General features: G+C 33.5%; 1 protein-coding gene across 1 annotated transcript; it reads right to left on the reverse strand.

Annotated features, from left to right (window-relative positions):
* Window positions 1-5,470: 5,470 nt before the first annotated feature.
* Window positions 5,471-6,427, reverse strand: LOC118628953 (olfactory receptor 10AG1-like). Its single transcript, XM_036260028.1, has one exon. It carries the CDS (start codon window positions 6,410-6,412, stop codon window positions 5,471-5,473), a length of 942 nt encoding a protein of 313 aa, XP_036115921.1. The 5' UTR covers window positions 6,413-6,427.
* Window positions 6,428-13,045: the final 6,618 nt, after the last annotated feature.

Consider the following 13,045-nt stretch of genomic DNA (forward strand, 5'->3'; position numbering starts at 1 on the left):
TTGTCAAGTAATGTAGTATAATCACCGGTTCCAGGAATTAGTCATCTTTGGGGGACCATTATTTTGTCTATGACAATTTCCCAATGAAACAGAATTATTAGCTCATATGATTTTCATGTGATTTGATCCCTAACTGTCATAAATTTCCTACTGCAGTAAATATGACAATAAATGTGTGTTGGGTGTGATTGCCCAATTTTTTTATTGCCTTAACTGGATTATGAGCTTCTGTTTTTCTGCGCATCTTTCTATGCAACAGATAATATATCTGTTTCACAAAATGCGATATACTAAGTTTTTGATTAAATTACAAGTGAATCAAATAGGTTGTTTCTTTGGAGTAGTCCTCAAGGTGTAAGCATGGGTTCCTATCCAAAATGCAGACCTCCACCCCCTTTCTCTCCTGGTGTAGATCAAGCATGCAACTTTTGTGTGTGTGTGTTTGTAGGGATTACACTCCTCTCATTCACTCTTGAAGAAGTGGCACATGACTTCATTGTTTTACTATGTGCTAGATAAATTCCATATTATATGTTAAATAATTTGAAAGCAAGGAGACCCACTCTTTGAAAATAAGATATAGACTTGTAAACATCTTCTAGGATGTTAGTGTGGACAATAGTCAAGATTTTAGCTACAAAAATATGGACACATATGGGTCAGGAACAACAGTCCATGCAAAACTTGGGCATCCTGAGGATTTTCTATGACTGAGGAAAGGAAAATCAGATAATAATTTATTTACCATTCATACTATTCCAGACTACCCATGAAAGTACTAAAGGTATTTCAAACCTCCATCATAATTATACAGTTTTTCCAAATAAAATTTTATTGTAGGGAATGTAAAAATGTTGTAACTGAGACTCTAATAGGGTCAGAAATGAAAGGCTGAGATGTGAGGTTGCTAAGATATGATTCATGTGTATAAGACGGCACAACCATATTTTTCCACTACATCTTTAACTACGTTTTATTCACCTATTTAATTCAATGCAGAGCCTAACTGAGCAATCATTAAAACTCTTTGTGGAATGAAGCACCACATCTTTCTAGGCTTGCATGCATCAGGCACCCACATTTGATGAGCTCACCTTTGCCCTCACATCGCCATCCTCTTTAGTCTCTCTGTGGGGTCTGCTCTTGATGTAGCCTCTTCTCTCATTCCTTGATTCCTTCTCTATATTATTCCCTTCTGTTTAAAAGGGGCGATACATTTGAAGAGCCAACTGAATCTAAAGTGCCAAAAAACCATGAGCAAGATAGAGCAACAACAGAAATATATATGTACTTTTAAAAAGGGAAAGAGGCGAGAGAAGACTCACTTCCAATATACCCTACATACTATTTTTCAGCAAAGAACCCATAGGTACAAATCCACTTTCAAATTGAAGATCATTTACTTTTTACTTTCCCTAAGTCAAGCTAGTGAATTTGCAAAGATTTCACACATACAGTTGAAAACCTCCTCCCTTGTTATCAATTGATGTCAGTCCTGGAAAACAACATTCTTCTCCTGAAGAGCACGCACACACACATGCAGACGGGCACACGCACATGCACCCAGACACAGACGTGCACACACACACGCACACACAAGCATGAGTCTCCATGTAAATAAATGTTTTTGTGTTTCTAAATAAGAACAGTCATAGCACTGTAAGAAAACTATTCTGGGAAATGTGCAATTCAAAATAATGGAAACAAAAAGTTATCTGGCTAATAAAGATATTTATAATTTACAAAGCATTGAACATAGCTGCACAGTAAAACATGAAGAAATTGAGAAGTACGAATTAGTGGTCACAAAATAGTCTTTGGTATGTTAAGTACAGCATAAAGAATATAGTCAATAATTTTGCAATAACTGTGTATGGTATCAGGAGGGTACTAGATTTATCAGGGGGATCGCATTGTAAATTATATAAATGTCTAACCATTGTGGTGTACACCTGACACTGATATAAAATATTAACTATGACAAAAGACAGTGGCTTCACATTTTCATTATGTTTTAAAAACTAGTGATGTATGTACATTGATGTCACATTATTACCACTGAATGTAGTGACAACTTTAGATATGTTTGTTAGTTGCTAGTTTAGTGACAAAATAATTTCTGAAATTGTTCCCTAGCTTTTACTGCATGGAATTTTATTATTTACCAAAAAAAAAAAAGAAAGAAAGAAATCATAGTGCTTCAAGAACATAACTCTTATTTGTCCTTCTCTATGAAAAATAGATCATTCATATATATTAGAAATATTAATATTTTAAATGATGTCCTGTTTAATGAGTTACCTCTTGTTTCAATTTTTTTTATTTTTTTTATACCAGACGGAAAGGACAGTGAGAATGAGAGAACTATGTGATTTCTGTCTCAGTTCTTTCCACCTGTACTAGTTTTAGGACTTATCCAACTGCTGCCTGAACATTTTCTTGGAATTTTATTGTTATTACATTTTTCTTTATTTTATTCTTCCCCTGAGTGTAATAATTTCCATTATATTTTTATAGCTTCTGGGAGCTGTATTATCTGAGATTCTTGGTGATTCATTATAGCTTGCGTTGCTCTCAGCCAAGGTCGATTTTCCTTCTTAGGTTTATCATCAGGGTTTTCCATACATTATCTGGCTGTTTTCTACCAGGGAGAAAGTAATACTCTTGCCTACGTGCATGGAGTAAGTCGGGCCCATATAAATGTGAGCAAAATTGACATTTTTAATAGGACAAAAACTTGAAGAACGTTGCAAGCTTCACCACATTGTTTTTAACTTTGAGTGTGGGTGACAGGTCCTGGTGCTGCAGATCTGTTGTCTGTCTATGTGAAGCATTCATTAGATGAGCATGGAAATTTGAAAAAATATAAATAGAGAAATAGCACACATCACTAACCTTTGTGATTTTCCTTATTCATAATGAATACAAATTTATTGTTTGCTTTATATGATTACATAAATATCTCAGGTTTATTATATTAAACTGCAAAATTTCAGTAAAACAAAAAAAATAATAGAATGATTTACTCTGAGATCTCCATGATTAAAATTGATGATTATATCTTTATTGATCATTTCTAACATGTGTTTCTATGTCGTATGCAACATATGTGTGTGATATCTGTGTTTCTATAGGAGGTACTTTTATAAATATTTATTTCTTTTTCCCTAGTGTTCCTATTCCAACTATCATCTCTAGAAAATATATACTTAAAATAATAAATTGTGCATATTCCCATCACTACATCTAATCTCTCCTTATTATATGCAAATATTTTAATAATGATTGTATTATTTTATCAATGAATTATATTATATAAAATATTTAATTTGATATACACACATAGCCTAATATTCACTAGTATCATTGTACCAACATTATTTATTTATAAAACCATATTCCTAAAAAAAGGTACATTTTTCTCAAAAACAAAGATTATCTGTAGAATCATTGCTAAGCCTAAAGATATATATATATGTGTGTGTATATATATATATATATGTGTGTGTGTGAATATATATATATATATATATATATATATATATATATGATTTCATTACCAACCGGGTTTTATTTTGTTTAATTTTTCAATTTTTAAAATTTTTAAAAATTTTATTTTTGTTACAGATGTTTCTCATTTTTTACTCCATTGACACCCTTCTCTCCACCCCCCCTAACCCCATCCATGGCTTTGTTGTTCATGTCCATTGGTTATGCATACATGCATATAAGTTCTGTGGTTTATCTCTTCCCACCCCCCACCACCCCCTCTTCTGAGGGTTGTCAGTCTGTACCCTACTTTCGTGTTTCTGGGTCTACCCTATTCCTCAGATTGTTATATTCATTATATTCCATATATAAGTGAGATCATGTGGTATTTGTCTTTTTCTGCTTGGCTTGTTTCACTTAGGATAATACTTTCCAGTCCCTCCATGCTGTCTTAAAGGATAAGAGGTCCTTCTTTCTTACAGCTGCATAGTACTCCATTGTGTATATGTACCAAAGCTTTTTTATCCATTCGTCTACTGATGGACATTTGGGCTGTTTCCAGATCTTAGCTATTGTAAATAGTGCTGCTATGAACATGGGGGTACATATATTTTTTCTGATTGGTGTTTCAGGCTTCTTAGGGTATATCCCCAGGAGTGGGATCACTGGGTCAAATGGAAGTTCAATTTTTATTTTTTGAGGTAACACCATATTGTTTTCCACAGTGGCTGCACCAGTCTGCATTCCCACCAGCAGTGTACTAGAGTCCCCTTTTCCCCACACCCTCACCAACACTTGTTGTTTGATGATTTGTTGATGGCGGCCATTCTGACAGGTGTGAGGTGATACCTCATTGTTGTTTTAATTTGCATCTCTCTGATGATTAGTGATGTTGAGCATTTCTTCATATGTCTCTTGGCCTTTTGCATGTCCTATTTGGAGAGGTGTCTATTCAGCTCCTCTGCCCATTTTTTAATTAAGTTCATATGGAACCAAAAAAGACCCCGAATAGCCACAGCAATCTTGAAAAAGAAGGACAAAGTAGGTGGGATCACAATACAAGATATCAGGTTATACTACAAAGCTACTGTCATCAAAACAGCCTGGCACTGGCACAAGAACAGGCATATAAGCCAGTGGAACAGAATATAAAACCAGAAATGGACCCAAGGCAATATGCCCAATTAATATATGACAAAGGTGGCAAGAGCATACAGTGGAGTAAAGACAGCCTCTTTAATAAATGCTGTTGGGAAATTTGGACACCTACATGCAAAAAAATGAAACTAGACCATCAACTTACACCACACAAAAATAAACTCAAAATGAATAAAAGACTTAAAAAAACTGACCCGTGAATCCATAAAATTCTGGAAGAAAATGTACGCAACAATATTTCGGACATCATATGCAGCAGAATTTTCACTGATACATCACCTAAAGTAACAGAAACTATGAAAAAACTGAACACATGGGACTACATCAAACTGAAAAGCTTCTGCACAGCAAAAGAAACAACCATCAAAATGGAAAGGCAACCTACAGCATAGGAGAACATCATTGTCAATGATACATCAGATAAGGGGTTAATTTCCAAAATATATAGAGTACTCATACAACTCAACCAACCTGGTTTTTAAAATGGTTGTGACAACTCTGTGGAAATGAGTGACATGATTTCCAATATGTGCTATAACAGACACTACATTACACTGGAGTCTATACCATTGAATCTCGTCAAAACTTCTTACCGAGGGGGAACATTTTACAATAAAATTATACAACTCCCGAGAGAGTGACGTGCTACTTGTGGACACATACATAACGGTATAACAGAAGAAAGAAAAGCCTCTCAAAGTTATAAGTAGCATTTACTTTGGAAATGGATAAATTGAGTTTACGATACATAGCTGTTGAAAGTATAATAAACACCTATGAGACATCAATTGCTATAAATGGTTTCATTTTGAAATGAAGTAAATTATTTACATAGCAGTTTTTGCAGTGCCATAATGACATCCTTGTTCCTTAGACTGTATATCATGGGGTTAAATAAGGCAGTTAAGATAGTGTAGAAGAGAGAAAGCACTTTGTCGGTTCCTGCTGAGTCTTGGGTCTTGGGTCTCAAATATGTGATAATGGCTGATCCAAAGAAGAGTGCCACAACTATAAGGTGAGATGAGCAGGTGGAGAAGGCTTTGGCCTGACTTCTGGTGGATGGCAATTTGAGAATCGTAGAGATGATTTTGCCATAGGAGAGAAGAATCAGTAGAAATGGAACCATGACAAACAACACAGCAACTATGTAGACCATCATTTCATTTACAGAGGTATTCCCACAGGTCAACTTGAGTACCGGGGGGATGTCACAGAAGAAGTGGTTGATGAGGTTAGAACCACAAAAGGGCAGAGAGAATATCTGGAATGTCTGCCCTATTTGGACTGGAACTCCACTGACCCAGGAGCCAGCTACCAGCTGGACACAGACCTTGTGGTTCATAACTAGGGGGTAGTGCAGAGGGTTACAAATGGCCACATAACGGTCATAGGCCATTACTGCCAAAAGGAAACACTCAGTTGCTCCCAACATAAGAATCCAGCACATCTGTGTAGCACAGGCAACAACAGATATTGCTCTTCTCTGGGTCCAAAGATTGGTGAGCATTCTTGGGAGGGTAACGGATACATAGCAGATTTCCAAAAAGGAAAAATTGCCTAGAAAAAAATACATGGGAGACTGGAGAGCAGGGTCCAGTTTTGTTATTAGAAATATGGTGCCATTGCTTATCAAGATAATGATATAGATGATTAAGAATAATCCAAATAGAAACCCCTGGAGATGGGGAACTTCAGCAAAGTCCAGGAGAATAAATTCCATCAATGCAGTTAGATTTTCTTCTGTTATTTTTTCTGGGTGTTTCATCTGTGGAAAGAGGATATTTACTGTGTGCTTCTATTTCTACCTTCATGGATCAGTTACTCTTCCTTAAATTGTATCTGGACATTGAGGATGGTTTTCATAATCACGACACTTATTTTTAATTTAAGAATGGTATTATAGATATATTTCTTATTTTGTCATTGTAGATACTGTGAATTATCACTGTAAAATTCTCTGAAGTTTTTGTTTCGATTATGTTTGTACTTTCTGAATACAGCCGTGGATAAACCAAACTATGTCCTGCTCAGCACAGACACTGGAAAACTTGGGAATTGTTGAAAATGAACCCTCTGCTTGCCATATGATCTCACTTTTAATGAACCACATTTCTTGACAATCCAGCTCTGTATCAAAAACTGTCTTCCTCATCCATTTTCAACTGCCTACTGCAATCCTTCATTTCTCTGCCATCACTCGACTATCCTGAACATACGTGTCCTTATTATGCATTTCATGTAATTACATCATTTACAAAAGTTAGAGAGAATATTTTATTATACAAAATGGGATAAAACAAATGATTTTTTAGTAGACTACTGAGTGAGGAATATAAAAGAGTCATGTTCTGGAATAGTTGCCTGGGGACACAGATTCAGAGAGAAACAGGCAAGAGGGTAACCCTGGGAAACAGGAATGGCCTGGAATGTGTGTAACCTATGTGTATGTGTGGGGTAAGGGGAGAAATACATTTCCTGTGATGTTTATGCAGTATATGTGTGCCCCTCCACTACCTTTGCTTTTTCTTAAAAAAAAAATTACATTAGGTAACCATTTGTAAACTCCCTTTAAAAGAGGTGAAGGTATTGAGACTCACTAGCGATGGGTACTTCGACCAATTACACAAATGTTTTATGATTGCTAGGTTTTTTAATTTATTGGACTTGAGTTTGAATCTTAACTCCAAAATATGTGTGAAATAAAGAAATTGATCACATTTTAAAAGTTTGTTTCCTTATTTGTGATAATTAAATATAACCATATTGGTACAATTTCCTATCAATTTTAATCTGTTTATTAGTTATGGTTATATAATTATAATTGTGAATATGATATTATATTCTTTAATCTTTAGTCTCCAGGTTGTATAACACATTGCTTAGCAAAACTGTACTTAAGGAAGTATTAAGTTTCTTGTTGGAGATTAGTTTTTCCATTCTTTTCTTTCATTGGGGCCAAGACTAGAGTAAGGTAGTGACACCCCATGGGTACAACACTTATGAGGCACTCACTCATTTTCAGGACTGGCTGATTCTGCATCATACAATCCTGAAAGTATGTTCTTCCTTAGATATTGCATCGCAAGCATCTCTTGACTAAAGATTGGACCCAGCCTTGCCTTTCATTTCTTGTCCTGGTGTGTTTGAATCATGTCCACCAAACACAGTGTAACTATGGTGTCTTGGATAAGCAACATATTCCTCCCAAGATGGACAGGATTTGAATTATAACTTCCCCCTTGCTAGCTGTGTGATCTCATGCAAGTTGTTTAATTGCCCTGTTCACTTCAGTTCGAAATGTATAAATACTTAAGATTGTTACACAAAAAATTCATTTACTATATCCAAAGCAAGTTAAAGAAATCTCAGCATTTATACAAATATTTCTAAATTTTAGCTGTTTTTGTTATTAGAAAGTAATTTTTATTTTTCTGAACTTCACTCTCTGTTTTAAGCAGCACTAAAAAATACCCTCCAATTTACTATTTCTTTGTAGCACATGTTTAATGTGTGAAAGGATTGAGATGTTAAGCAATCATCAAATTGTTATCCAATTCTCTATGAATTTTCTGCCAATTTTTTTGCTTATACTCTAATCTGTGGACATAACACCAACATTACACATCACTGTTCAGCCCACACTGTTGCAATCTGGCTACTTCCTTTTAATGTCTTTTCTTTTACTCTCACCAAATGATCCAAGAAGCAAGGACTGCAACTTTTTATACTTGGGAACAATATAGATCTTAGAACATGCCTAATTTCAACACTAAGTTAAGCCCCAAACACTGTTTAAGTGAAATCATTATTCTTAAAGGGAGAAAAAGGTAAATGTAAAATGTAACAACATTCCAATTATTATGTATCACATTTATTAATGGCAGCATTTAATATAAATAATTTTATCCTTATTCCTTGTGTAAAATGACTTCAGGTGCCAAATATATATATAATGTCTAACTGTACAAACCTAATTGTTGGTGACTAAATCATAAATATATAACATGAACTGTGTATAAGATTTATGGATGTTTTTCTTGTGAGGAGAGCAAGGTAGAAAAAGCAGAGATTTACTTTTGTGCTCTAACAAAAGTATCTATGTTGCTCTTCTTTCTTGTAAATGTTTAAGTTCTTATTAATCAAGGAAAATAAAATTTAATGTATAATAGTTTTATTTTAAATTCCAGTTTCCATTTCTTGAACAAATTTAAATAATGAAGGGAATGTGTACAATATTCGAAGTTGTTACCTATAGGAAGCGACCCAAGCTTCAATTGTATTTGCATAGTTGATACATAATATTATATTAAACCTTGAAATTAATAAAACTTAAACATTTCATATGTTAAAAAATCTGTAATTTGTATTATATTGCAATGTCCTTATTTTTATATTTTTTTCTGTGAAATAAGTGTTCTTTGGATTCCCTAATGGTTATAGTTCATTTCATGGATTGTTTGATTTTAAATTTCCTATTACAATATCAAGCTGAATACATATATATTACACTTATTTGTTACATGTTGGCTTAAAATGAAGTTTTCTATAATTTTACCTATACCTCGAAAATATTCTTCAATATTACAGTTTTCAGTATTGCAAAGTGATTTAATGTCATGGTTTATCATTTCATTGTAAATTTTAATTAGTAGAATTAAAATATGTAGGAGTTGCTTTAATATGAAGATAAATATATTACTATAATTTCAATAATAATTTAAAATTTAAAAATATGAACTAAAGCTTAATATCTTATAAAGTAGTTCATATTTACCTTTTAATTTGGGATGTTGTTGATTTTTCTTTCAATAGAGAGTTTAATATTTAAATGAATGTAGGTGAAATACTTGTTTCCTCAAAGATAGCCAAGCCACCTTTCAAGTATTCTGTTCTTTATATATATAAGGTGCTCTTTAAATAAAAGTTGTCATGTCTACCCCAGGGAACTCTTCCACCTAACAGAATAAAAGTTTTAATTATACTTTCAAACTTCTAATAAAATGAGTATCTGGCCTAAGTCCAGCTGAGATGATAGAAAAGATGCCAAGCAAACAATTCTGGGACGCATTTTTAAAAACACTTTTATTGTTAAAGAATCTTGGCTGGGAATCAATTTCTATGACAAAAATAAGATGTTGCTTCACATTATTTAGTAAACAGTGATTTCTGAGGGTTTATGCTTATGAAGGGAAAACATGTGCAAGGACAGGAACCCCTAGAGTCCTGTGATACTGGAGAGCAACTAGGAAAGTTTATCACAAAGTATCAGGAGCCCCTTGCCATAGAGGAAACCCAGAGAGGAGTGAGCGGTGGGAGGCCCCAGGCGAACCCATGTGCACACAGTGGTGCTGAGAGATGGACAGCCAGGGCGCATGCGCACTGAGAAGCAGCTCAGCTGCACTGGCTTCCTGAGCCTCATAGCTGCACAGCACAGGTCGTGCTCAGAGAGAGAGAGCCGCGGATGCCACGGAGTATAAATCCCAGAAAAAGACTCCAGTCCAAGTGAGAATTTATCATTTAGTCAAGTGAGCTTACCAGATGCGCTAATTATGGAAGTATAAAACAAATGCGTTTGGGACAATTTAGCAGTCTTCGAGAAAAAAAGAATAAAATTTTTAAAATACTTTATGCTGCAGCGAGAATAACTCCAAGTAATGCACCTTTAAAGATTTTAGAGAGTGGAAATTATAGAAATATTCTATGAAAAAATAGGTTTTTATAATTTTGGAGAAAGGAAAGTTTAAATCTAACTCAAAATTTATATATATATTTCTATTCATGTAACTATTTCATTTCCGTTTTACATCAGTACCCCTTACCTGCATCTCATATCCCAAACACTATTTGGGTTTCTACCTGAATCTGTGCTACCCAAATTGCTATTTTTGATTTGTTTTTAATCTCAAATAAATGCTGTTACCTCTCACTTTGGCTTTTTATGTTTAAGATTAATAGAACCTGTCTTCACCCCAGCAACGAATAAGGTGGTTTGGAAAATAGAGGTTAGAAAGAAAGTATGTGTTTTAAAGCAAATAAAAGTACAAAGAGAAAAAAGATGACAAAGGAATGAGAAATCTCATGTTGTATACTACCTTAACTCTACCATTCTTTTTTTTTTTCAATCCCAACCTGGAACACTTTTGCATTTACCTTCAGATAGAGGAAGGAGAGAGGGAGGAAGAGAGAGAGAGAAACATCAATATGAGAGAGACACATTGAGTGGCTGTCACCCACACCACCCAACCGGGCCGGGGACAAACTGCAACTGAGGTACATGTCCTTAGTGGGAACCAAACCAGGGACTCTCTGGTCCACAGGCCGATGCTATAACCACTGAACTAAATCGAACAGGGCAACTCTACATTCTTAATAAGAAAGTCACTTCTAAAAATATGTTTCAGGGGAAAAAAATCATAGACTTAAACTCTGTTAAGGCAGCATATCTCTTTTTCTATAGTGAGCCATAGAAGCATATATAAATAAAGATAAACCAGTATTTTGCTTATTAAAAGGGATTTGGTCCAAATAATGTTCAGTCATTTATCTGATTAATTATTAACACAAACATGTTGTACTTATTTAGGGTTCTATGATCTGTGAACTGTTTTAGTATCAATTTTGTTTTCAATTTCCTGCATCATAAAGAAAGTGAAAAATTAAAATTTTAGTTTGATTTGAGTGCAAAATTTGACCTTAATTACATCTTCTTTACATGGTGAGTATCTGTTGCATCTTGAATCTCAGAGATCTACAGCATTCTAAAATAAATAAAAAATATCAATACAAAAATCAAAGTGACATAAAAATTCATACTTTTCCAGATTTAGTTATTATTGCTTTTTTTCCTGCTCCACAGAACAGTTTAAGTACATGTATGTGCTTTTGCATGTATATGTAAGAAACCTTTGTTTTAGAAATAATTGATATTTTCTCAAAACTGAAACTCATGTCTCTTGGCTACAATAACAGCAGCAGACATTATGATATGCTGTGTCCAGTGTCATTCTATTGTGCAGATTCCATCGGTTTACTTACTGACCTCCAGTACTTGCCTGTGTTAGATGAAACGCATGTGCAGAGTGGTACATAGCCTTCAGTTGAGTAGGGGCTGCCTCTATGTTGTGCTGTGCAGGTTTTATGGACAGAAAGTATTTGTTTGATCAATTTTTTGTCTTATTCAGGGAAAATATTTTCCTAAGTGGGTTGAAATGTTGAAATCTCAAAACGTATCTATTTTATTGCTATTAAGTTTGAATAGATTTAAATGATCTTAATTAATTTCACATATACCTTAGTTAGTGTTTCAAAGGTTAATATTTTAAGTGTCTTAGGTTTTTAATTTCTTTTTCTTTGTCTTTTATGAATTTGTTTAAATTATTTTTTCAGTAAGTACACAAAAACATTGTAATGTATTTTTTTTGGTACTGAACAAGAGACATATGCCCAATTTATGAATTTACCACTATTGTAAACTCTGATAATCATGCAAATTTTATTTGTTTCTTTTTGATATTTCAAAGACCAAAAACTCATATTTGTCATTGCTTGTATAATTTTTATATTGGTAATTATGTTTCTGATTTGTCAACATTGAGAACCCTTTCATCGATTCAATACTTGCTTATATTTTTCTTTCTTTTTTGATATGAAGATTGTTCCTGGTACTGTAGATCTGTTGTCTGTCTATGTGAAGCATTCATTAGATGAGCATGAAAGTTTGAAAAATGTAAATGGAGAAATAGCACACATCACTAACCTTTGAGATTTTCCTTATTCATAATGAATACAAATGTATTGTTTGCTTTATACGATTACATAAGTATCTCAGGTTTATTGTATTAAACTGCAAAATTTCAGTAAAACAAAATAATAGAATGATTTACTCTGATATCTTCATAATTAAAATTGATGATTATATCTTTATTGATCATTTCTAATATGCGTTTCTATGTCGTATGCAAGGTATGTGTGTGATATCTGTGTTTCTATAGGAGGTACTTTTATAAATATTTATTTCTTTTTCTCTAGTTTTCGTATTCCAGCAATCATCTCTAGAAAATATACTTAAAATAATAACTTGTGGCCATTCCCATCCCTACATCTAATCCTTATTATATGCAAATATTGTAATAATGATTGTTTTATTATATCAATAGATTATATTATGTAAAATATTTAATGTGATATACACACATAATCTAATATTCATTACTATCATTGTACCAACATCATTTATTTATAAAACCACATTCCTAACAAAAGGTGCATTTTTCTCTAAAATAAAGATTATCTGTAGAATCATTGCTAAGCCGATATATATGTGTGTGTGTTTGTGTGTGTGTATATATATATATATATATATATATATATATATATAATTTTAATTAATGTTCCATTA

This window comes from Molossus molossus, unplaced genomic scaffold, assembly GCF_014108415.1.
Source record: "Molossus molossus isolate mMolMol1 unplaced genomic scaffold, mMolMol1.p scaffold_m16_p_13, whole genome shotgun sequence".
Lineage (NCBI taxonomy): Eukaryota > Metazoa > Chordata > Mammalia > Chiroptera > Molossidae > Molossus > Molossus molossus.

Excerpts from the sequence above, each read along its gene's own strand:
- LOC118628953 (XM_036260028.1), bottom strand. The coding sequence starts at position 6,412 with ATGAAACACCCAGAAAAAATAACAGAAGAAAATCTAACTGCATTGATG.